General features: G+C 37.2%; 1 protein-coding gene across 2 annotated transcripts; it reads right to left on the bottom strand.

The window, feature by feature from the left end:
• Nucleotides 1-2,457: 2,457 nt before the first annotated feature.
• Nucleotides 2,458-10,510, bottom strand: LOC113548453 (myb-like protein AA). Of its 2 annotated transcripts, none has more exons than XM_026949337.1 (2): nt 9,748-10,510; nt 2,458-6,367 (listed from the first exon to the last, which is right to left on the bottom strand). In XM_026949337.1, the coding sequence occupies exon 2, from the start codon at nt 6,354-6,356 to the stop codon at nt 3,840-3,842; it is 2,517 nt and encodes an 838-aa protein (XP_026805138.1). In that variant the 5' UTR covers nt 6,357-6,367; nt 9,748-10,510; the 3' UTR covers nt 2,458-3,839. The 2 variants fall into 2 exon arrangements, with proteins under 2 accessions (XP_026805138.1, XP_026805137.1); XM_026949336.1 differs by lacking the exon at nt 9,748-10,510 and adding an exon at nt 8,211-9,065.
• Between the last annotated feature and the right edge of the window lie 15,713 nt (nt 10,511-26,223).

Below are 26,223 nucleotides of genomic sequence, written 5' to 3' on the forward strand. Positions count from 1 at the left end.
GTTTTGTTTGGATACCATACCTCATATGAGTGTTAACATATTGATGCGAATCTGCAGGTTCGTCTATAACCGGACATAAACATACTGTCCACAAAAATAGAGGGAGTCAAATATACACCCTAAATAATACCACATACATTAACTTTTAATAAATTCTCATAATATATTATTTATATCATAGCAATTAGCAATTGACTTTTGTAAAGTTTATTTGCATACATCTAATTATACTTTTCGTATGAAAACAATTACCTAATTTTATAAGTTAACATAATTCTTAAATATTTTTTTGTAATAATTAAAGAATACAGTTATTATAATATTCCGTTATCCTGGAAAAAGTTGTTGTTATTTAATTCGTAAACTTAAATAGATACTTACCTAATCACGTGGTGTCTTAGAACAGCAACTGTCAGTAACTTTCGGTAGATAAAGTTTACTGTAGTACTGTGGTAAGTTACAATGAACGTCCATTTATTATATACAAGACGAATATCAAATGGGCCGCTATATATAGGTGTATAACTATATAATTTTCGACGGCAGAGCGCGATGTGCCCATAACGGAAGAAAACTATAAGACTGATTATTATTTAATCTTAGCCGTTCAACCGTCGGAGCTAATTTTGAAATGTTTCCCAAACCAAATACTATCCTCTATATTATACAATATCCGACCAATGCGTGTTTTGATACGTCCATATGCTGTATTATTATTATTTATGATATTTCACTACCCCACCGTTTCATAGGTACCTAAGTAGGTACTACACTTTATATTGAACGCTGTATATATAAATATATATGTGTGTGTGTGTGTGAGTGAGAGACGAGTGTGTGCAGGCAGTGGCATAATTTATGTAATGTGTGTGTGTGTGTAGCGCACATATAATGTATATAACCTTTTACGACGGTGGTCAACACAAACACTTGTAAATATTTAGACGTCATTTGCTCGGTGGGTCCTCTACACCGCAGTGACCGCGCGAGAACGGTCTCGAAAAATGTAAATTTCTATCGACCAACACGCGGGACTGCCACGTATATTATATAAAACTCTAAGAGTATATGTATATGCACATAGTACGTACAGGAGGATGATGAGGTGGAAGAGTTTGAATAGGTTGTGGAGGTAAATGGCGGTGACGGTAGTCAGGGTGTGCTACCTGTATAATAATAAAGCGAATATAATATAATACATATAGCGAGTATAACATATATATAGATATAGTACTTACTACTTACCTACAGGCTACACTGTGTAACATTTCTGTGTTTGAAAAATGAAAATACAATTTGGCTTTGGGACCTAACCATCAGTTTAATGATAATATAATTATATAACACGATAGTACTTAATACGCATATGAAATTATAACCATATACGATGACCGACGATTGAAAATATATTTTTACCATATTGATTATTTATGTCACTTATATAGTAATCTTCATTTTTATCTATATATAATGTATATAAGTCATATAACATGATTTACCGATTTCGAATCATTGCGTGTTCGCTATGAATTGAAGGTTTTTAAAATTTTCTAGACACTTACTATTTATCAATTGATATATACTATACAAACGCGCATGATTTAATCATACGCAAAATATCTCACAAACACAATTTACATAATAATATGTTATATTATCAATTTATTTATTACAAACCTTTGACGTGTGTCGACAAAAATCATATAATAATAATGCTATAATATACAGTTTAATCAGCCTCCTTTAGTAATGGATGACGCCAACTGTCAAATGAAAAACCGTCTTTCTGCACTATTCTTAATATTGTTGTTCCAAATTCATTATTTTTTTTTTATTATAATTATTATTTCTTAACGATAATTCAAGATAGACATTTCGGTAATATTATTAATATGTAATTGTTTACGATTGGGCGATCTACGCATAACTACTTTTAACAATTAATAAATAAATAAATAATAATAAATAAAGCTCGTTGAACGCTACTTGATTTTTAACCAGTAATTTTCCGTTTATCCAAACTCGTATAGCTGACAATCGGCGGCAATTTCGCCCTAGGTCGGTTTGAAATAAGTGTACCGTAATACTACCTAATAAAATACGGTTAAAAGAGGAAGAACGGCGGCGTGGAAGCCGCGAAGGGTTATAAGAATCACTTCCCATCCCTTATTATATACCGACTAGGACTACGACGTATTAAAAGGGTCTTTCTTGGGTTCAAAATCCACGACCCTATCGTCGAAATGAAGCGGGAAGTGTATATGACGGACGGGAGAGAAGGGTGACTCCATACACTTATTGGTTGTAAAATCAACCTATTTAACCATATAATATGTACATAATTTTTATAGATTATAAGGAAACCAAACACACAAACGGCGTAGCAGAAAAAAACGTATTATTTCTAATCAATCTTTATTATTTTTTGTTTTTATTTACAAACTTATTGCTCGTTAAAACATTATATAATAATTTTGCTAATTATTAATAATATATAATATATAATTATAATTGTTATTGTTATACTTATAATTATATAAATTTGTTTGTTGATACCAAGTAGTAGTAGTAGTAGTAGTAGTAGTCTTCCACAATATCTACGAGGTACTTTTTTGTACTATCGATATTTGTTTTAAAATAAATCAAAAAAAAAAAATAATAATAATAATAATAATAATAATAAACACTTGGCGTAATAACACATAATATTATGGACAATTAATACAATGAAGTTTGGAAAAGTAACAGAACTGTGTGTATATGTGAAAAAACTTAAAAATTCGCACCGAGGACAAAGGGCGATAAAAAAATAATAATTAACGCGTTCATCTTACCGCTATATAAACAAAAAAAAATCTACTTAACACAAAATAATATTATAGTGGGTCACAAAATAAAAATATCAGTTTATATGTCCAATATAATATTATCATACAATTATATTATATAGTTAATAGCAGGTACGAAACAAACGAATGTCATAAGTAATAATATAATAATAATAATAATTCTAGAGCGTCGTCGTGTGATATGTAACATGTGGGGGATATGTTTTAACTAATGCAATATTGGTACCCAAAATCAAATGAAAATAAATTCAACAAATCAAAAAAAATGTATAAAATAATAATAATAATACATATATTAGGTATATACTTAGTATAAGATATTGAGCCATCAACAAACGACGCAACAATGGGAGACGGGGTATGTATTTATTTATTTTTATTTTATTTGTTTTTTTTTGGGGGGGAAGGGATATGGATTGAGTTAGGATTGTAGTCGGCTTTTTGGTGCGAGCTGCAAAATATATTAATAAAAAATTCTTAACAATATTGTAATGCCCCTGGATTTAGGATTATTATTATTGTTATGTACAACATAAATTATAATGCCGGTCAATCTCGAAAAATGTTTTCACTAATAATGACGGTGCCGGGATGCCGGACCGGTCAGGTTCAGAAAAATCGACGCGCGATTTTTATCGGACGAAAAGACGTCCGGAACAGTAAATCGATACAAGTATAGTATTATTATACAGTACCTACACGGTCATACGCGTTTTCGGACGTGCCGGCGGCAATAATATTCCCGACAGTGGTTTGCGCGACACGAACACGCGCGTATAACGTTGTTTCGACCGAAATTTGAAAATGAAATAAAAAAAAATTATAATAATACAATTTACATTGACGGTGTGTCGTCGCGTCGCCTACTCCCGCGACAATACATTTTTATCTCGTAATCGTTAACGTGTTTACGGGGAGAACATACAATTTATTTTAAAACGCGATTCACGCGATCGTGCAAATAATATACGTGTATAATATGTGTGTGTTTTACGATTGGTCCTCGGCGTGCTGCAGCTGTTGGCCACCGTAACGGCCGGACGTCATGTCGGCCGCCGCCGCCGCCGCCTTCTTCTTCTTTTTCGTCTTCTCCACGGCGTCGTCGTGCGTCTTCTCGTGGTGCCGCTTGTGGTCCAACCGCACGAACTTCTTCTCACACTGCACGCACTGGTACGGTTTGTCGGCCGAGTGGCTGGACATGAAGTGCCGGTCAAGATCGTTTTTGAAGTTGAAGCTTTTGGTGCACACGGTGCACGGGAACGCCTTGTTGCTGTCGTTGTGCCGGAGCTCGTGCACCTGCAGCTGCTTGTGCTCGCCAAACCGCTTGCCGCACACGCCGCACCGGTACGGCTTTTCGCCGCTGTGGAACCGCTGGTCGTGCTGGGTCTTGTAACACTTGTCCGTGAAGTCCTTGTTGCAAAGGTCGCACGAGACGCGCGTGGCTTTCCGGAACTTTTTGGCCAGCGACGAGTGCGACGACGACAATTCCGCGCAGCTGCCGTTAAAGTTTGGCGGCGAACCAGTGTCCAGGTCGACGGAACCGCCGCTGTCGCTGACCATCGTGTCCTCGTCGTGATGCTGCGGCGGCAAAGGCACCGCTGGTGGCGGCGATTGCGGCGATATGGGCGCGACCACCAGCAGGCCTTGGTACTGAGGGTGATAGTGGTGCATTTGTTGGTGGTGTTGAAGGTGATGATGGTGATGATCAATGCTCGAGTCCGGGCTGGCCATCGGTGTGTCGTCAACGCTGTTGTATTCCACCTGTTCGACGGGTTCCAGTTTGATGTTGCGCTGCTGCAGCACGTGCAACTGGCGCTGATGGTTTTGCTGCGGCTGTTGTTGGTACTGGGACGGCGGCACCGTCGTGGACGGCTGTTGATATTCGACGGTTCTCTGGTGGTGGTGGTGGTGCGACGGCGGCAGAGGCGGCAGCTGGTGTTGATGTTGATTGCGGGCGATCGCGTTGCCGTGATGGTACGGCTGTTCCAGCTGATTCGGTTGCTGATGGTGGTGGATATGGTAGACATGGCCACCACGGCCGTTATTGTCGGGCATAGTGGTGTACAAATCCGTGTTGGTAGTTGTTTGGATCATAGAACCCTGGGTGGTGTATGGCTGGATGGTATCCGTGATCTGGTGGTGCAGGTATGCCGAAAGCGCTTGTTGACCCGCCGTCGACTGCCGGTGGCCGGGGAACGACGTGGCCGGGTGGAGGGACGCCGTACGGACCACCGTTAGGTCCGCCCGGTATTTGTTGCTGTTGTTGTTGGGATAAGAAGAAGTTTGCATCTCGTCCGTGAAACCTGCCGTACTGCTGTTGTTGCTGTTGCTGCTGCTGCTGCTGTTGCTGACCGGCCGGCGGGCCGGTAGGAATTGGGTTCCCCCCAAACTGTCCGAGAGGCTTGCTGTCAGGTTTGGGGGAGTCAGCTCTAAAAAAGAATCGGTGTTGAACGATGACGTGGACGTGACGGGGCGGAAGTCGGCTGGCATCATCATGGACGACTGTTGCTTGTGCAACGACGACCCGTTCTGCTGCTGCTGCTTGAGCTTCTGTTGCGCTACGTATGCCGGATCCCGGTACGGATGATAGTGATGTTTCATGGGCAAAAGCGCGGGATCTGGTTTGCCGCTCTGCTTGACCGCGTTCTTGTGCAACTGCGTGCCGTAGTGCCGTTTCAGGTGACCCGAACTGGTGAACCATTTGTCGCATGCCGGACACTCGTAAGTCTTGGCGCGCCGGGCCTCGTTCGACTTCCACGACCCGTTTCCTTTGGTCCCGGACCCGGACCCACCGCCGCCGCCGCCGCTCCCGCCTCCGCCGGGCTGTTGGTTCGAGTCGACCGCGTACCCGCCACCGTCAAAGTTGGCCTGGTACTGTTGCTGTTGTTGCATGTCGGAAGGCGGCGACCCGCCCATCATCGTCGGCGGTGTGGTGGTCGTTGTCGACACGTTGTTGTAGTCGGGTGACAGGTGTTCGCCGGACAGCGTGTTCTGTTGCGGCTGAAAGTAGCCGGGCCACTCGACCGCCGGCGGCGGCGGTGGAGGTGGCTGTGGCGGCCTGTCGTAACCGGGCGGCACGACGACGCCGTGCTGCAAGAACGCTTTGGTGTCCTGTTGTTGTTGCTGTTGTTGCTGCTGCTGCTGTTGTTGCTGTTGTTGCGACATGACCTGCTGCGAGTCCAAGTCCAGGATTTCGGTCTCCACCTTGGGCGACACTTGCTGTTCCTTGGCCGCGCACATGCCGCACAGCTTCTTGCCGAAGTGGTGACCACTGCTGATCATCGACAGTTCGACGTAGCACCGGTCGCACCGCTCGGCGGGCATGGCGTGCGTGACGCCCGCCGAGTCGTAATAGAAGCCGCCCAACCGGTCCGGGAACATGGTGTTCTTGTACGACGGTATGGTGGTGACGGGTGGTATGGCGCCGGGAAGCTGGAACGAGTGCGGTCCCGTCGCCATCGAGTGGTACAACGGGAACTCGGACGCGTTGCTTATCTGCATCTCCATGACTACGTGCGCTGAAAACGAGAAAAAACACACGAAAACGCGTTAGTCATAATTATTGTTGGCGCACAGCAGCAAGTGTTGTCGGGTACACGCGGGCCGCGGGTAACGCGCGAGTGGGTGCGGTCGAAAGACGGCGGTGGAGAGAGGTGGCGACGCGGCCGCCGCGCGAGGCGTTATTAACGATCATCGGGGCGATATATTATTGTTATGCGTGCGTTATAGTAGGTAGACGGTTGTTATGTGATTTTTACGCTTTTTACGTGTCCGAAAATAACGAATGATAATATTTAAATGTTCGCAATCGGCGGACCGTAATAGTGTACACACACCCCTCGCGGACCTTTGAACGCGGCCGGCGGTGCTGCGCTGGCCACTGCGTATAAAATACAAATAATAATATATATATATGTATACATAAGCCACATACATGTATAAACGAAGTCGCGACCCCTCGTCGGGGCGCCGCCCACCCGCTGTGACAAGTGTATACGACCTGTGTAATTTACGTACGTACACATCTCCTCTCAGGCACACACTCACACACACACGCGCGCGCGCGCGCGCGGGGCCAATTAATCGACCTCTCCCCCTCCCCCCGCGTCGACCGGCATCGAGCGTACATCACCTGTGCGCGGTGTGCCGTGTTTGTATGCGGTGACAAGTGTAACGCTCGCGACGACAAACGCTGAAAAACGCGCAATACAAACAATAATGGTGATAATAAATATTGTCGACTATTACGACAAATCGGTTTGTTTTGGTTTTTTTTCCACTCCGTTGTGTGGAAAAACGTATAGCAGCGGTTTCCGCGTTATTATATTACTATTATTATCATTATATAGTCGCCGTCGTCGTTTTATAAATGTATATACTATATACCCTCTGCCCACCGATCACAATAATAAAAATATTGTATACATGACGTGTACACGATTCGGTCGAGTTGCGTTCAGACGTGTGTACTTACGCCGTTTACGACGGAAATGCCGCACTACTAAACGAAGGCACGGGGTATGTCAAGGTCGGGGTCGGGCGATAAAAACTTCGAAACACTCTCGCCGACGACGGTGCGCGCGCGATGTATTACAACACCACCACCACCACCACCACCGCCGCCGCCACAGCGGTCCGCCGCCGCCAGACACTAATATTGTTATTATTACGTCGACATTTCAGCCGATAACGCGTAAACTTCCGAATTTCCGATTTATTTTTCTATTAACTCGAGTCTCGTATTTTTACGTTCAAATATCGATTAATATCGCGTCTTTACGTCACAATACCTTGGTATACCAATTATCTTTTAATAGGTGGGAAGGGTTGAGGGGGGGGTTAATATCTCATACAAGTCTTGTCAAAAATAACGATTTTTAATTACGTTTATATGGCATTTCTGACGGGGGCGCTCGTGTGTGTGTGTGTATGCTCGTGCGGTTAGTATAATAATTATATTATTATATTTTATAAAAAAAACTAAAAAAAAAACACGAACTAATGCAACGATTTGATCGCGGTGCGCAACGAGGAATGACTCACGGTAATCGACATACCTGTTATAACAGTCATAATAATAATAATACGATATTATGAGTAACTATTTTGTTTAGATTCACTCTCACTCCGTCGACGTTTTATAACGCGATAATATTTTACAGTACGTAATATAAGCTTTCGACCGATCGATGCGGAACATCGGTATTGTCGCTTATACACGGGTTACTCGACTTATGAATTATAATTAATATTTTTACAAAAAAACATACAATTTTATGCGCATGGCGCGTGAACAAAGTCATTTGAGATGCTTAATAATAATAATAATATCGTGTGATGTAAAACGGTCTAAATACGTACCGGGTAGCAAGTACGGCATGGTCCCGCCGCCAGAAACCGTGTAGAAACGAGAATTTGAAATCTCGGGCATCGATGTGTTCGTCGTGGATATTATAATATTATATATTAATAAATAAAAACAGTAATGTAATAGTGTGCAAACACGGCGGCGAATTTACAGAGTAGAAAATCGTTTACGTGCATTCACCTAAATAATTCGCGACCTATACATGCTAAGCGTAAATCGGAAAACAAAAACCGTCGGAATATACAATAATTGAATATCGTCGTGTGACGGCTTATTACGATCGACTACGCGCGCGCGTCGTGTACCTATACAGCTGTATTAATATAACATGTAATCCACACGAGTATCGGAAAAATAACAATATTCGTGTATAACCTGGACGAATAATAGTATAATAATATTGTTATCGCGATCGATGTGTGTCGCTCGCCGATCGCGCTTTATTGCTTTATTATCGTCCGACGACGTGTGTAGGGAAATTTAATACGCGCCTGGTGTATTTTCGTCCCGCGGAATTAATACAAACTCGAATAATATCGTTCAATGTCACCGCGGTTTATAGTAATATTAACGGATCGTAATTCACCGAGGACTATGTTATTATGTTGAGCGAAGATTGGAGGAGAGTCTTACCGAGACTTACCCTCATCGAAATAATATTTATTAGTTTTGGTTTTCTCAATAATCACGTGTATAATTTTTTCGTTTTTTAAGACAACACAATATATTTATACAAAATCAATAGTGATTTAACGAACGTTATTTTACGTTCAACTTAAATCCCAGAACCATACGTTTTACTAATTACCCGAGACAAACGACAAGCACAGACTTTCGGAGCAAATCTGAAAAGCTAGTCAACCTGTCTATTGATAAAATAATAACGTTTTCACTAAAAAAAAAAAAAATGGAAATACAATTTATCTTTAGGGAAATACTAAGCGCTGTATTATAATTAAACTTAATAATAATTAATACGTATAATATTAGGTATGACGTATGAATAGTGTTTCTGTTAAAAATATTTGTATTGGTAAATAATACGTCGGAGGTGTGGAGGTTGGTTTTACCCCACGAGAATATAATATACGCCACACTGCTACAGAATATTTGAGACCTCCCACCATTAAATTAGTCGAGAATTTTATCTTTGCCGTGGACACCGACAAGGGAGATGTGATACGATGTACCTATTTAATATTGTATTATTACGAGCTAATCGGTGGTCCGGGAAGAAATGAATAAATACAGTAGAAACACCAATATCACGGCTCCTCTGAAACTCCTAAACAAAACCGAATCGCGCGAAAAATAATTACCACAACGCCGACGAGCACCGTGTTTTCGGACTCGTTTAGCAAAATTATTTTAGCCAATCATACGCTCGTAATAAGCCCAACAGTACACGACTCAATGATAAATACCATATAATTATAATCTAAAATAACAGAACGATAAAATCGACGGCGGTGATGTAATTCGACGTGTAAGCGGAGTAATTACAGGATAACTTGAAAATATTAAACTTACGTTATTAGCTTCTCCTTCGGCGTGCGAGCACATGAGAATCAGCTGAGCGTACTGTTTTGTTGTCGCTAGAGCAGTCCTGTAGCGGCGACGGTAGTGGTGTGGTGGTAGTGGGTGTAGTAGTAGTAGTAGTATCAGTGGTGGCGGTGTTGTAGTAACGACACTCGTCGTAGCGGTGACGGTGATGCCGCGCGCGAACAGTCATCATCGGCGTGACGCCGGCGTGTCGCCGGGTGGCCATTGGCGGTCGGGTAAAACATGTTTGGCGGGCAAAAACATCGCAAAATTTAATAAAAAAAAAAAAAAAAAAAAAAATTAAAATTAAAAAACGTCAACTGGTGGGTAGGTGACGGACGTGTTTTTATACGGTCACGAGTTAAAAAAAAAAATAATATTTTCGTTTTTTGTCGAGCGAACAGAAAAAAAAACCAAAATACGAAAACGATAATTTGATCGAAAAAAAAAAAACCGAATAAATCGCGACTAGTCTGTCGACGGTGTGTGACGCGCGTTCGTCGTCCGTGCGAGTCGGAGCGCGCGATATTGTGATGTGTGCTCGACGACACGGGGCAGCCGGTGACGGAGGTACGAACGGGGCGAAATATCGCGTGTGTATGCCGGCGGTGTGTGTGTACACTACACGATGCGATGTCGCTTGGCGGCGGTATCGGTAGTGGGGTGGCGGTGATGGTAGTGGTGGTGGTAGTGGTGGTGGTTACGGTGGTGGTGTGAGAGCGCGCGGTGTGTGCGTGTGCGTGTGTATGTGTACGACTACTACGGCGACGACGATGACGACGACGACGACGACGACGACGGCAGCGGCGGCGACGACGACGACGACGACGACGACGACGGTGTCGGTGGTGATGGCGGTTGGGGCGGCGGTGGTGCGCGCACCGCCGATCGACAGGGTGCTGTGTGGTGTGCCTCGGGGGGAAACATGAAACGAGTGCCGACAGAGTGACCGAGAAGACTGAAATTTTCGAATGCCGCCGCCGCGTTGGTCCGCGGGCGCGAGCGTGGCGTAGAGCGGCGACCGGCCGGCCGTCCGTCCGTCCGTCCGACCGACCGACCGACCGTCCGGCTTGCCCAGGTCGGGCGCGCGCGGCGTGGAGGTTTTATCGTGCCCGATCGGGGGGCGGGCGGGCGGCGCGCTGCGATAGGGGCGGGGGCGGCGGCGGTGACCGCCCGCCGGCCCGATGACCAGCGCTCCGCGCGCCCACCGGCGTCCGCGGGGCGGTTAGGGGTGGCGGCGGCACGACCCTCTGACGGCGGCCGGACGTACTACCCGCGCCGGCCGAGGCGGATTCCCGTGCACTCGGTCGCTCCGTCTCGCTCTCGCGCACGCCGCCGTTACGACGCGTAAATACATATATATATATATACATGTACATATAATATTATACAGTGTGTATATGTACGATATACGCATAATACATATTAGAACGGAGGGGAGAAGTGTGTGCGAGTGTGTGTGTGCGCGCGCACGTACGCTGGTCCGTCGCCGTGTGTGTGTGTGTGCATATCTGAGAACCCTACACATACACACACACACAGACGGCGTATAGCGTCCGAAAATGCGAATAGCTTCCGAGAATAATATTCATCCTCCTCGCCCGCCGCCGTCACCGACCGTCAACGACCATATATATATATACACCCCCGTCGTCTCACCACCCATTCGCAGCCTTTATGTATATCGTGTGTGTGTGCGCGTATATATATATATATATATGTATGTATGTATGTATATGTATATATGTATATAATATGTCGTTTCTACGCGCGCTGACCGACACCGCCTTTGCATCCGCTTCCACCGCCTTCGACGGCGACGGCGGCGGCGGCGGCGACCGTGTATGGTCTCTTGCGCGACAACGCCGCAATATACGCGCGCGCATAATATAATGTATTCCGTGTATTAATTCGGTTCAATCAATGGCCAGCCGCCGCCGTCGCCTCAGCAGCACGGGCGTGCGTGTGCGCCGATGTCCGTGTGTGTGTGTGTGTGTGTGTGTGTGTGTGTGTCCGTCGCTTAATATAATATAACGCGGACGCGGCTACCCCTTGCCGACCACCACCCGCCCTCCGCGGCCCGCACAACCCTTAAAGTCCGAGCGGCGGAGGGGAAAGTGTTTTTTTTTATATTTATATTTATATATACATATATTTTTTTAAATCTCTGTATCGATCGCGTATATTATAATGTAGTGTGTACGACGGTGGCGGCAGCGACGTATATGCAAAACGGACACGGACCGACCGGACTACCGCCACGACAACGGCCAAGGCGGCGGCGACACCCTCTGTACCCGGGACGGCCGTCGCTTCGAAGACCCGCAAACAGAATAAAATAAATATACGAACGTCGTTTCGTCGGGCGAATAATATTACGTGTCGTTTAATACTATCGGCGCTGTTGCTGCAATTACATTATTTATTAGTACATACATATTATTTTGATGAAATCATCATCGTGTAAGAGTAAAAGTTTTTGCGGTTCGCACACCGAGAAACTTCGTGGCCAGTCCTTACACACCGCCGCGAATCGTGGATTCGTTAAGTGCGTTTGGAGCGCGGTTTTTGCGAAATCGACGTGTATCAATGTATATTATGTATCTATATTATAAACGTGAAAACAGAAATGCTTGTCACGCATGTTCTTTGAAACTATACTCATCAGATTTTTTTTTTTCTTAAGAAAGTACATCGCGGTACAGGTTTTAAGCCTTATTTTCTTTTTTAGTCTATAAAGTGATGACAAATTGAGTTATTGATTTCTTAAATGACCGCCAGTTATTAGTCATTATTAGAAATCAGTATTTTAGCGAATGGTTGATGTGGTATAACAGTAGTAACGGTATAAAACTTTTTTGTTGTTTTTGGTTCATGAGTAGTTTGCTTTTGGTCCATAATGAAAGAGAAATCAAATAATTAAACAAAAAACAAAAGAAAAATAATCTTAAAAAATGCTACTGTTAAAAAGTAGTACAACTATAATGTAAATTAATTTATCGGAAGTAACATCTATACACCAAACCAATTAACCAAAAATATTATTTATCTATACGCGTTACGCTGAATGATAGCATTAGGCAACCGAATTTAACACGGATGCATTTTGTACGAGTAACGAAGTGCATGGGAATATAGTATAATATGATGTAACCGTCTACCTCGTAATCAGGTCATTTTGCTGACACGTCACCGCACATATATATTCGAACTCAAACTATGGGGGTGTTTAGACGTTTACTATATAACAGTCTTAGAATTCAAGTAATGTCTCCGGGAAAAAAAAATCCCACATCTCGTCGATCTTTTAACGACTGTCGTTACAGTACCCAATATAACAATGTCACGGACGGACGAACACGTGTGTACGCAGATTATTATAATACACACTTTGGGCAAATGGAGGCGTACGGTTGCAGCGCACAGTGATGCACCCGACTAGTTACGCGGTTCGTGGCGTGTGTCTGTGGCGTTTCATTGACGACGTTTTTACGTCGGAAAAATAAATGAAAAATACGACTGCACGGCGCACGCTATTATGGTACGGATTTTAATCCGATAGACAACCGATGAGCCATGGACGTTTTATCGCGAAATACCTTTTATATTAATCGTTGTTCTACTCGTATTAGATAAAAAATATGATTTGCCCTTGTATCCACTAGATATTATTACGATTTATGGTTTGAAGAGCGTTTAGTCAATTCGACATTGTTTTAGTCGCATGCCGATATGGCTATACTGGGAATAAAAAATTTAAAATACAATAGTGTGTTTTAGCCGTCTTAGGCGCTAGAATAATGGTTGTTTAAATTGGGTGGTCAGGATAGTCCGCGGAAAAGTCTAAATAGTAAATACGATTAATACCCGGGATTCGTGCTCTCGGTCGGTTTCTCGGAATAGTGGTTTATCGGCAGGTACACCGGACTTTGGACAGGTAGATTATCCGTAAGTCACAGTTTCCGACAATATTGGCAGCAATAATAGTTCTTTCTTGTATTGTTTTTTTCCCGTAAACATATTATTTGACGATTTTTTACTCTCGTGATTTGTCGTATTTATAGGCTTTGTTATATTATAAATGTATATAGTATGATATATTTGCATACTGCCTCGCGATATCAAATCAATAATAACGTATCATAATATTGTAATGAGTCTACACGAATCGCAATAAATACATTTAATATAATTATACATAATATCTCGCTTAGTGTTTTTTCTGGCTTGAGCGGTTTACTTGTTGGAGGAGTGTCGCAGTGTTAACAAATATTTTCGCAGATGTTCAGGTACGTACATAGAACAACACAAAACAGCAACAAAATAAAAAGTTGTAAAAACGATTGTAGTTTGACGAAAATGAAAAATAAAAATGAGGTGATTGAATTGCAAATTCGTATTAAGTGTTTATATATAATAATATCATGTACTTCCCATCCATCACCGACCTACCGCATCACCACCAATATAATTGCCCAAACGGCGACAAAGCACATAACGTGTCGCCCGAGCTTAAGGCGAATGTCGATTATTGTATTATTATCATTATTGTATAAGACGTATACGACATAAGTCCATCTCGTTTAACGCATAAACGGAGTTCTTTATAATATTTTGCCGTTTATCAACTTACGGGTATCTAACCTATACAAACGCGCACTATACCTCTATATTATATACATCACGTATCATTGAAACGTTCAGTTGTCCGAATACACTTATCCGAGAATAATAATATGTACATAATTTTCCGTAATCATACGGTTATATAACATTTGTATACTATCATTACGGTATATACATATTACATACATATATATATATATATATAAACGAGTATTGACAATATTCGATGGGTACATTCGGTATAAATAATATTGTGTTATAGACTTATAGACCAAGACGATTCTGCATTCAGATTACACGAAGATGTGTTGTGCGTACACATCAAGTCGAATTTTCGCCGGATAAATAGGTTTTAATTGCTACACAGGGAGGAGAGGACGGAGAAATGGCCGTTCTACTTACTCGTGCAAGTATAGACCGTCGAAATTTTAAGTAATGCCCATCGGCGTCGGTGGCAGACCAGAGGAGCGCGTCGTATAACCCACCTATATATATATATATATCTATATATATATACATATACGACGACGAGAACCGTTCGTAAATCGATAGCGGCCATACGCATAATATAATTCTGCGGCCGCCCTTCTCTTCCTCCTCTTATTCTGCTATCCGCCGACGCCGTCCATCGTCCATCGTCGGCGGCACGAGTTAGATATTTTTTTTCCTCGTCGTATCCCGCTCGAGATAACGCCAATGCATACTAATAATATTACAATAACGACGGTCGTGGGTCCAGAAATCCGAAATGGGGAGGAAAGCGGGCTATATTTGTTTTCAGAAAAAAAAAAATGCAATCAAAATCGTATTAATAGTTTATTAATTATTGTACATATACAACGATGATTTTTTTGACAAAAATATTGACGATTGTATATTTTATATTTAAAATCCATATGGATTCGAAGACACATGAAGTCACAAACTATTTACCCGTTTTATAAATAATAAACACAAACGTAATAACATATTCGATTTCCTGCAAAAGGGGAGGAGGGACAAGGTTTCTTAGTTCCCACTTGAATCCTTACACGAACGACGATAATAGCAATCGCGATCCGCACGCGATACCCGTACGTAGATATTTTTCATATTCCAGTCTCGGCACACCGATCGACCGATTTTTCTCGATATCTCGTCCGCCCGTCGCAAATGCCGGCCAAGTCTGTGCACCTACAACGTTATTATATCGATACGGGTGTTGTATATTTTACAATATACATGGATAGCAGCTGTCGCGTGTTGTGCGTTTTCGTTCGGGCCGGTCGTTTTTATAAACGCTCGCGTGGGCCGTGGACCTAGGGGATGAACATAATTACTAATTAGCCATCGGTTTTTATTTTTTTTTTGTATTTTTATTTTCATTTTTTTACGACTCACCGGCGGGCAAGCGTGTAGGAGGACGGATAATATTATATACATATTAAATACGTACACGCGCTATATTATGATGATATTATAATATTATATATGAGTTATTCTCGTGTATAATTTAATTTAGACTCAAGCGCGCCGCCGCCGTTCTCCCTCGAAACCCCGCTGTACGACATCATGTATATAATATTATGCACCCGGGCGGTGGAGATTCGGCCAAAACTCGGCGTTTCGCCAGTGTTCTTATTATGATAATAATAACGATGACGACGACGACGATGATAATAATAATAATAATAATAATAATAATATAATAACAGCGTCTTTGTTAGGACCGACTCGATATAATATAATAATAATAATAATAATGGTATTACAACGAGTGGCGTAGGTACATATTATAATAATATATCTGCAACAGTCGTGTAGGTATATAAATTTCCGTTTCCGAATCGACCCGCCGAGGCTGTGTTGTCCGCGCGAAATCGTATATGATGCACACGACCACACGAATACACGACTCATTCGACTCGAAATAATACCATAACAATATAATATTATAATTATCATCATACAAACGAATTACTCATCTTGTACAACATCGCTATTATAGTAATATTACGAGTATATACGGCGGCAGCGGCGGTGAGACGTCCGCTAAAAGTGTTTGGAAATACGGGAAAAGAACCCGTTCGGTCGTCGATATCGGTAGATTAAGTCGGTTACGTATTATTGTAACGTGTAGGTACGTCGTTTACGATAACGCAAATAATATGATTCGTACGGTATAACGACATCGAATTTTAATAAGTATAAATAACACGTTAAAATACGATAATATATTAATATATGTACCTTGCCTAACGTGCCGGTACGTGTGTCACCGCGGCGTGACGCCTGCCCGGCTGTTGCGTTTTAACGGTGACGGCCATAATATACAATATGCAATATTATAATAATATTTTAATCTCTCGGACGGTCGAAAGTTATCCGAAACGCGCGTGCACGAATTCGTAAATTACTGTTTTCGATCGGGAAGGGCAACGACGGTCAATCGAGCGGCGGCGGCGGCGGTGGCGGGCAGGACGTGGCTACTGAAAAATGTATCGCGACATTTTATTTTTTCGTTTTCCGTAAGTTTCGTCGGAACGAAATAATAATAAAAAAAAAAAAAACGTCTACGTACATGCATATCATTACATCACGCATGCGCGCCATAATATAAAACCCGTTGGATATAATATAGGAAGGACGGTCGCATATAATATAGGTACGTGCGCGGGGTGTGTTGCGGCAGGAGACGTGAAGCCCTCTGCCGACTGATCTGGCGATTTTTAACCTTTCGCAAATTGTTTCGACGCTAAAAAATAAAACTGTTAATTGTCCGAGAGTGTATCACGCATTCCGTACGAATAGTAATAATAGTAATAATAATACTGTAATGATGTCAACAATTATATGAAACACGAAAGGTCTACCCGACAGCGGCGATTATTCCGCGCGTGCCAATTCCAGCGCAGTATTATAATAATAATAAAGTACACTACATACACTGTGCGTACGTCATGTATTCCATTTCCGTGGGCGTTTTAATGATAATATTATCACTTTATTATCGCCGCCGATTACGAGTAAAATACGTTTATATTATAATATATATATATATATATATATATACATGCATCGCGATATTGTGATTAGTGCGTTAAACGCAGGTAAAATAATAATATGTAAGCATACATGCGCATGTTATACCTTATGCATACAGTGTATAATATCAATACATATATTTTTATTAATTAATTTATATTACAATATATTGTATAGTATGGCTTTTATTAGGCAACGTTTGAAAACTATAGTATACTATTGTATATTAGGTATCTATACAAAAATAAAAACTCTAATTATGATAATCTTATGAAAAAAAATAACCGTTTTTAATTATTTAATACAAAAACTTTTACAATTAAAATAAGTTGGAACCTATTAACAAATACAATAACTTTATTAATTGGAAATATTTGAGAAAATTTTTTTCTTCGATAAAATATCACTATAAAAGTATCTAGAGTTTTGTAATTTATGAATTTCTACGAATAATAATATATTTTATGTACAGCGTCAGAGATTCTTGTATAGTTATTTAATAAACTGCTGTTTGAATAAGTGCACAATATGAACGTGTATACAACAATGTATGATCATTAAAAAGTACCTTAAAAATAACGCAAAATGAAAATAGTCTTAGGAACCAAAAATATGAATACACTCATACTACTGTTGTCTGCAATACAGAATACACTCAATTAGATTAAATTATTAGATTCTAAAATCAGGTATATAGTTGAACGTTTATTATATGACTTGTATAACGTGATTTAATAAATATTTAATTCTTATTATTTAATGGTAGTCCCGCCGCAGCGACTGCAATCATTTATGTATTTTTATTCGTTTCATTTCACTGTGGATATATACCTATAATATATTAAGTATTTTTTTCTGAATTTATTTCAACATCTGGGCCACTTGCTCACATTTGGTTTACACTTAAATTACTATAAATTATATAAATTTGGTTCATCATGCCCATCATGCATTTCAAAAATTATTGCTTATTTCATCTGGTTTCAATCATATTATACCTAATAATATATATTACGGGACGATTCACCAACCATATGCTCACCCACCATTTTATCGTTTACTAATGGATTTATTAAAATTCTGATTTTCTAAAATTTCATATGATGCGTTTAGAGACCATATTATTTTCTAATACTGATATTTTTACACCATTTAAGGAGAATCCTGAGGTACTTCAAATTATTTTTTTTAAGTGAGAACCACTCTGTTTTACTGTAAATCAATATTATAGGAAGATTTATATAAAAATGTCGATTGTCTACATCGAAATTTGAACGAGTAGTTTCTGTGTTATTAAACTCGATGTATTATAAATTCTAATAGTCTTTAACTGTAGTTTTACATAAAATATGAAGTATACTTAGTCTAAAGTCCTATAATACCTATTATACCCAGTCACTCAGACAATGTTTAAAAATTATATAATTTTAATATACATTTAAACAATTGTAACAATTGTTTCAAAACCATAATCATAACTTGCATATCTTCTATTAATTAAAAAAAAATAAAATAAAAACCAGTTGCTTGACAAATCTTAGTTAAGAATGGTGACACTTGTTTGAAAACAAGAGTTTGTATCACTAACGTAATCCTATTAATGTAATCCTTAGATTACATAAAACAAATTTAAGTATTTAAAAATATGGTTTTTAAGAATATTTAAATGTTGATTATTCACTTTATATTATGCATGGCTACAAGCCATGTAAAGGCTGTTTAAGTAATTTCCTTCTGATTTCTGCATTCTTTATGGAAGTTATGTTTGAGTTTGACGTTAATTAAATGTATTTGTATCCAACAATATTGGCACATTTATAACAGGTTCCTCTCTTTTATTTAAACGTCTATACCCAGCACATTTCGTTGTATTTGCTTCTATACAACGTATATAGGTATCCGTCGTCTAACATCAAGCCAGTACATTATTATAAAAAAAAAATTTTTATCTTCCATTATTCTGTGTAAATATAATATATTATAACGTATTCTAGTTGTAATCTATATAATTCCAAAATAACGTATGTAAAGGTATTATCACGCACAGTGTACAATGTTATAAACGTTTTCAATCCTGTCAAGCCAAACTCACCGTTTTTTATTTCCTAGAAATTGAACCTACCGATATATTATATTATTATTATAAAAGACATTTATACTATAATATACAATATGGTGTACTGGGTATCTCGATGATTCGATATATGGCATGGTCTGTTCCTCGGACGACCAGATTTCGTACAGATTCGACGTATATTGTGGCGGGTCACAGTTGGAAGACCACCAGCTGTTAATTATTATTATTATTATAATATATATATATATACACGAGATCGGGTCCGGAAGTCTATGCGTTCTGTCTCATTTTTCACCCGATCCGACACGGACATGCTGGGCACTTATGGATTTAAACTATATAATATGTTTATGATATATTCGTCTATACAGAATAATATAGTTAACACTTACCCCATCGGTACGATGTATAATGTAGTGTCGTTCAGCAGTGTGTGACTTCGAAGAATTGTGAAATGCGAACCAACGCGTGATCGAAACTATATAGACATTATTATTTATCATTGTCGTATTGTGTTATAAATAATACTCACTATTCGACAATTGTGTAAAATATTATAATGTCCAGAAATTGTCGAATGCTAAAAATTCGTTTCTTCTCCTCTGGTGCGCTTTTAGGGATTATACAGGTTACGATTATAATATATATATATATATTCATATATATGTGCGTGTGTACAAAATAAATGGAATTTATTATATTGTTATTATAATGTATCCGATAAATGTGATATTTTGTTGACAAACCGTATCATTAAACCTTGTCAGACAAGATAAGTATACAACTATAGTACGGGTATAACAAAAGTATACACTATAATATTATGATACGTTACCCTCATATGTGTTATTTCTGTCTTACTAACAAAAAACATAGAAAATTTGGGTTCAATTAAACTATTTGTGCGTTTTTGTCTTTAATATTAGAGTGAATTGACCTATTATCAAAGTTAAAGATAAATAAGTAAATTATTTGTGTTTGAGCGTGAGCGTTGGCTTCTTTTGGTATTTTAATTTTGAAGCCAGAAATCGCAATATTTAACTTATAATATTTAGAATACTCTTATTTTGGTTATAAATTAAAACATTGAAAGAAGTCAACACATAAGCACAAAATATAATGCAACACACAATTAGTTTTACTGAACGCAAATTTGCCATGTTGTATGTTAGTAAAACAAAGACAACACATGTAAGGGATGGTAGATTGGTAGCCTTCTCTTATACGCATATATAATCTATATGCTATACAATTATTTATATACTTATTAAATATTATTTTATATTTATTTCTCTGCGTGAAATTGTGACTCGTGTAGGTGTATCTATCTACCTGTTAACTATAATAGTCTTATATACGTACTACACACATACGCAAATCGTTAAAAATATTAACACCTACTACCGATCAAAATGTGTAAGGCACAAGATCACTGACTACATTTTAAGATTTGTCAGCGCATTAAAAAAAAAAACAATTTTTTTTCTGACCCACGCACTGCATATTATACAAAACGCATTCACGCAAAATCAATCTTTTATGGGTTATTTTGAATCATCCATAACTATGGAGAATATATTTTTTTTTTTGAGGATTTTATATTATATTTGTTTTCTACTTTATATTTTTTTATTTGAAATTATATTAGACTTTAAAAATATAAATACCTAAATGTTTTGTAAATTTGAACGGATATTAAATGTTTTGAGATAATATTTAGACCAAATTAAAATTAAATTCATCAAAAATATTATTCCAAATATATTATGGATAATTTTACTTTGTAAGATTACTTAAACCATTTTTGGGTGAATGGGTTTTATATATAGGTATGTTCCGCGTTGGTCAGAGAAAAAAAAATATAGCATATTGTCTGATCCTCGTTTTATATTTAATAATTATAATATAATTAAAATTTAATAATTATTATTTTTGTTTTCGATGTATAAAAATATTTAAAAAAGTAGGTATTTTGCTAAAACCCACGAATGAATAAAAAATGTACTCTCGTATGTTTGGATTTAAAAACCAAAGTTTTTATTTCATATATAGGTAGCTTATACAGATAAGCCTGAAGTCAACAGATATATTTGTTAGATATACAATTATAAAAAAATAATAAATGTAATATAAAATATTATGTAATAATAATTAAGTAATATGTAAGCTATAATATATATTTATTGCATTTTGCAATTTTGCATATTTATGTGACTTATTATTAACATAATAAAAAAAAAAGATTGATACTTTTCGAAATATTTAGTGTTTCCAGCTTTACACGATATTACACAAATTATCCAGTAGTTTATTATAATATATATATAAACTAAAGATATATGAAAATATTGAAAATAAAATATTGAAAACAATATTTTATATACACGGCATGTATTCGAGTACATTAAATACTTATTTGAGTATACAATTAAATAATACGGTTAAACACCGAATACCAAACAATATGTAATATCGTCGCAATATCGCATATATTTTTATACATTTATATAATATACTTCGATTGTTTACAGTAGTTATTATGATTCAATTTCATTTTAAGACTGCGGCGAAGAAATAATCGTTTCGTTTCGTGACGAATTTTCAGTTAATGATATTTGTTATATTTTTTGTTTCTTCGGCGTAAATTAATTACAATTCAATTTAATTAAAACATAATATTTAATAAATACATTCATTAACCAAGACTGCCGTGGTGTATATACAGACATGCAGTATACATTCTTATATAAACACACAAACGAACGTATAAATATTACGCATTTTATGGTTTTTAATCAATTTCATATTTTTTAAATCAAAATCAATTATTGTATTATATATACGTAATGTTTTATAATATTATATATTTTGTTTACTGTTGTTTTTTTTTTAAATTTAAAATCACAAATAAATAAATAAATAGAGCCTCGAAGAATTAATTTTTAATTATCGAACAACCTATATATTGTAAATTTACTTAACACAACAGTAAATACACGTATACTGTACATTAATGTAAAAATTATTGATTAATAATTGATGAGAAACGGTCCATTCTTCACATTATAATATATCGGATATAATGTGATATAATATATTGTAAATACAAAAAACAATTGTTATTAATTATTATTTTCAACCAATTTACTTTAAAAAGCACGATACATTAGGTACATTCAATAAGTCGTAAAAAGTCTCCAAATAATTCCAGTTAAATTAAAAGTGGTCTTAAATCATAATTCTTGATGAAATAATATGATAAATAAATAAATTTCTTTACACAATAGTCGATAGTATTAAAAAAATACGATATGGTTCATATAGAATATTTGCATTATTGAAAACACTTTGGCTCACTTTAGATAAGTAAGCATATTTAACAATAACATTGTAGTGCAAGCAATGTGTTCTTTTTTAAGTGACTTTGTCGCCTAGACGGCTAGACTGGATTATACAGAATAATCAGTAGTCATTCGAACGGGAGTGATCGATTCATTCAATATTGTGTAAAACCTCTACTACAGTGATTACATTCATTATTCTTTAATAATTGATCTGACTAACAAACATTTTGAAGATATACATACTATCATGTTAGTGTTTGAAATATAACCTGAAGTTAACGAACTCTCATACAACATACTTTACGGCCTTCCCTAACCTTAACCGGACGAGTATAACTGGTGGCAGCGGTGATATGGGATTCGAATCCACGCCTCCAGAGCAGACCAATGGAATAGGTATCTAAAATTTTATTAATTTTAAAACAGCATTAGAGGATCAAATATCCATTTTAACATAATATACGTTTAAAATAGAGAATTTAGTAATAATTATAATAAACATGGCCCTTCAAGGACTCGTTAACTTTAGTATATTAGATATAAAGATATTTAAAATAGATTGAAAGATACAAAAGTTAAATTATTGTTAAGTGAAACAATATTTCTGAAAAAGTAGTATTAAATATAAATGGTACAAGTATTTTATATTTTGATAATTAATGTGAAGCTAATATCGATGATAGTATTTTATCAATATATGTATAATATATAAACTATAATATGTTCCACAATAATTGAAAATACCGATTAACGAGCAAATTCAGTTAAATGTTACAAATATAATTATAACAATTTAATTACTCCAAATAAAGACAGTTCTATGGTAAGAAAGAATTTATTTAAATTATTAGAATGTTCTAATTCCTTAAAACGAGTTATAACATACGTAAGCTAATAATTACCCGACAAAGCTAACGTATAATCATTTTTTATAATTGGAGGAATAATTGCTATTAGTATAGTTCTATTGCTTGTAGTAAGCCTTCATTTAATAATTAAAAACAAACTTTGTAAAACAGTCAATTCAGTATAAAAAACCCAATAGAAAATAAGATAATGATATTGTGAGCACTCCAAACCATGAAAATCGATTGCCTAGAATAATTTAACTTTACAATAAACAATGAACTTTAATTTAACCCCGGGAGTGTTGAGAACCCTTTGGCTCACTTTAGATTAGTAAGCATATTTAACAATAATATTCTGTAGTGTAACTGTGTAAGCAATATGTTCTCTTTTTTAAAACGACTTTGTCGCCAAGACAGGATTATTTACAGATTAAGTAGTAGTCAGTCGAACGCGTGCCTAATCGATTCATCCAATACCGTGTAAAACCTATACTAGTGATTAAATTAAAATATATGCTTTAATAATTTATCTAATTAATAAACGTTTTAAAGATAAACGGACAATCCTGTGAGTGATACAATCTAAAGTTAGCGAAGTCTTATAAAATATACTCTGCGGCCTTAACGGGACGAGTATATATAACGGTATTTTAAATTTTTAGAATATCAACTGTACTATTGTGCCAGCCATCAATTGTTTTTTTTTTTTTCGGGAAATCGGTCACATACGCTACACGAATTCGATTCAAATCGTAAATAATATACCTACCCGGAATCAAGAAGCCAATGAAAACAATTCACTATCCTATGGAATCTATACATCTATAGTGTGGTGTATAAACAATAGTAGTAGTAGTATGGTACGGACTTCGCACGATACCGTAAGATAATAGAATAATAACCACGTTATTCTACGACATTGTCGACGTTCCATAAAATTAATGATAATTTTATCCGTTTCTGTAAGGCATCATTTTCGTCCGCTTGTACTGATACAACACGCGTGTCACAAATAATATCGCGTACCTATCACGTATATATATATATATATATATGTATACGTTTTTGTGTGTAAACACTAAATAGACACGTTTACCGGATTAACCCTGAAAGCTATGGCCATTAATATTTATTTTTTTCATTTTCGACAGGGTCATCATCGAATTATTGACTTCAGCCCGACACCTAACACGGAGACTATATACTCAATATCGCACATGTATAACACATATACAAAGGATCAACCTTTGTGATGCTCGTTCTTAGAATTCCCGGACAATTGGTTTCAGGTTGGACACTTGTCATGTGCGGTCACGGTTTATTGGATTCAAATAATTCCGTTCTGAATAGATATTGTAAGATAAACACAATGGTCACACTAGATCAATTGTGAAATTGTAAAATGTCAACAGTGGACTGCTGTGTGTGTTCCGCGCCAAAGTCGTATTGTAAAGCACACACACATACAATATATATATAAAGATAACAGGTACGAAAAAAGATTTACAGAAGGATTTATTGGTAATACACTTCTGATTCACATGATATTATTATTAATACCTTTGTTCTTTTTTTCCTTAGTTTCTTTTTCGAATGTTCTTTTTGTCCCTGTCCATTTTTCTCTAAAATTCGCATTTTATGTACGGAGGTACAATACATATTATAAGTTTTGCAATATATCCGTACGGCCATACATAACATATTGCATTGCTACTATTTATGTGTATAGGTTAATAGATATTATTTTTTCGTTTTCAAGATAAATCGAAATTTTGAATCAACAGAACCTAAGATAAAAATATTATAGTTTATAATATAATATGTATTATTTTCGTATATTAGGCCGTGATTTGATACAATGCCGGCAATTTAACAGTTCAGAAATGATACAGATGGAGAACATACATAATAATGTGTTGTATTTAAATAAAAACTATAATACTGTTTTGGTGGTTATTTTCTTGAAATGTAGTGACGGATACGATAAATATCTTTTTTTATCATTGGTTACAATAATAATACATATGTATTAGCTTCTTCTACTTTGTAAATTATAAAAAATAAGGATAGTTTTTCAAAATATTTTACTAAAATCGACAAATGAAAATTATGTTTAGTTATTTTTATTTCTATTGAATTAATTTGTCTATATTTATTTCAATATAACTAGGTTTGATTGTGGGGGTAGGTGATATTTTTACAATATGTTTTCATCAAATGTATGTATATTTATTTATAAATAATCAAATAACCAAAAGAGCGGTGGTAACCGATGTCGACAATCTATATTTTCGTTGCGGTGACATGGTTACGTCACCGAAAATAAGTTGTTGCATTTAATAATTTATTGGTATATTGTTTTCAAATTTGCGATTTGCAATCTTGAATATTTACAGGGTGTCCCGTGAGGATTTACCCATTGCGATATGTCTTGAAATAATGGAGATATCATAATTCTGGTTTTTTAATAAGATTCACAGGGTCAAGAACTACAAATATTTTATATTTTAATTTATTTTTATGTTTTGGTAAAAAAGTTAAAAAA

This window comes from Rhopalosiphum maidis, chromosome 1, assembly GCF_003676215.2.
Source record: "Rhopalosiphum maidis isolate BTI-1 chromosome 1, ASM367621v3, whole genome shotgun sequence".
Lineage (NCBI taxonomy): Eukaryota > Metazoa > Arthropoda > Insecta > Hemiptera > Aphididae > Rhopalosiphum > Rhopalosiphum maidis.

Bases quoted from the DNA above. Each gene is read 5' to 3' on its own strand.
- LOC113548453 (XM_026949336.1), bottom strand. From the start codon at position 8,280: ATGCCCGAGATTTCAAATTCTCGTTTCTACACGGTTTCTGGCGGCGGG. The intron at 6,368-8,210 runs GTACGTATTTAG...TCTCGTTTTCAG, and splicing joins CATGCCGTACTTGCTACCCG to CGCACGTAGTCATGGAGATG.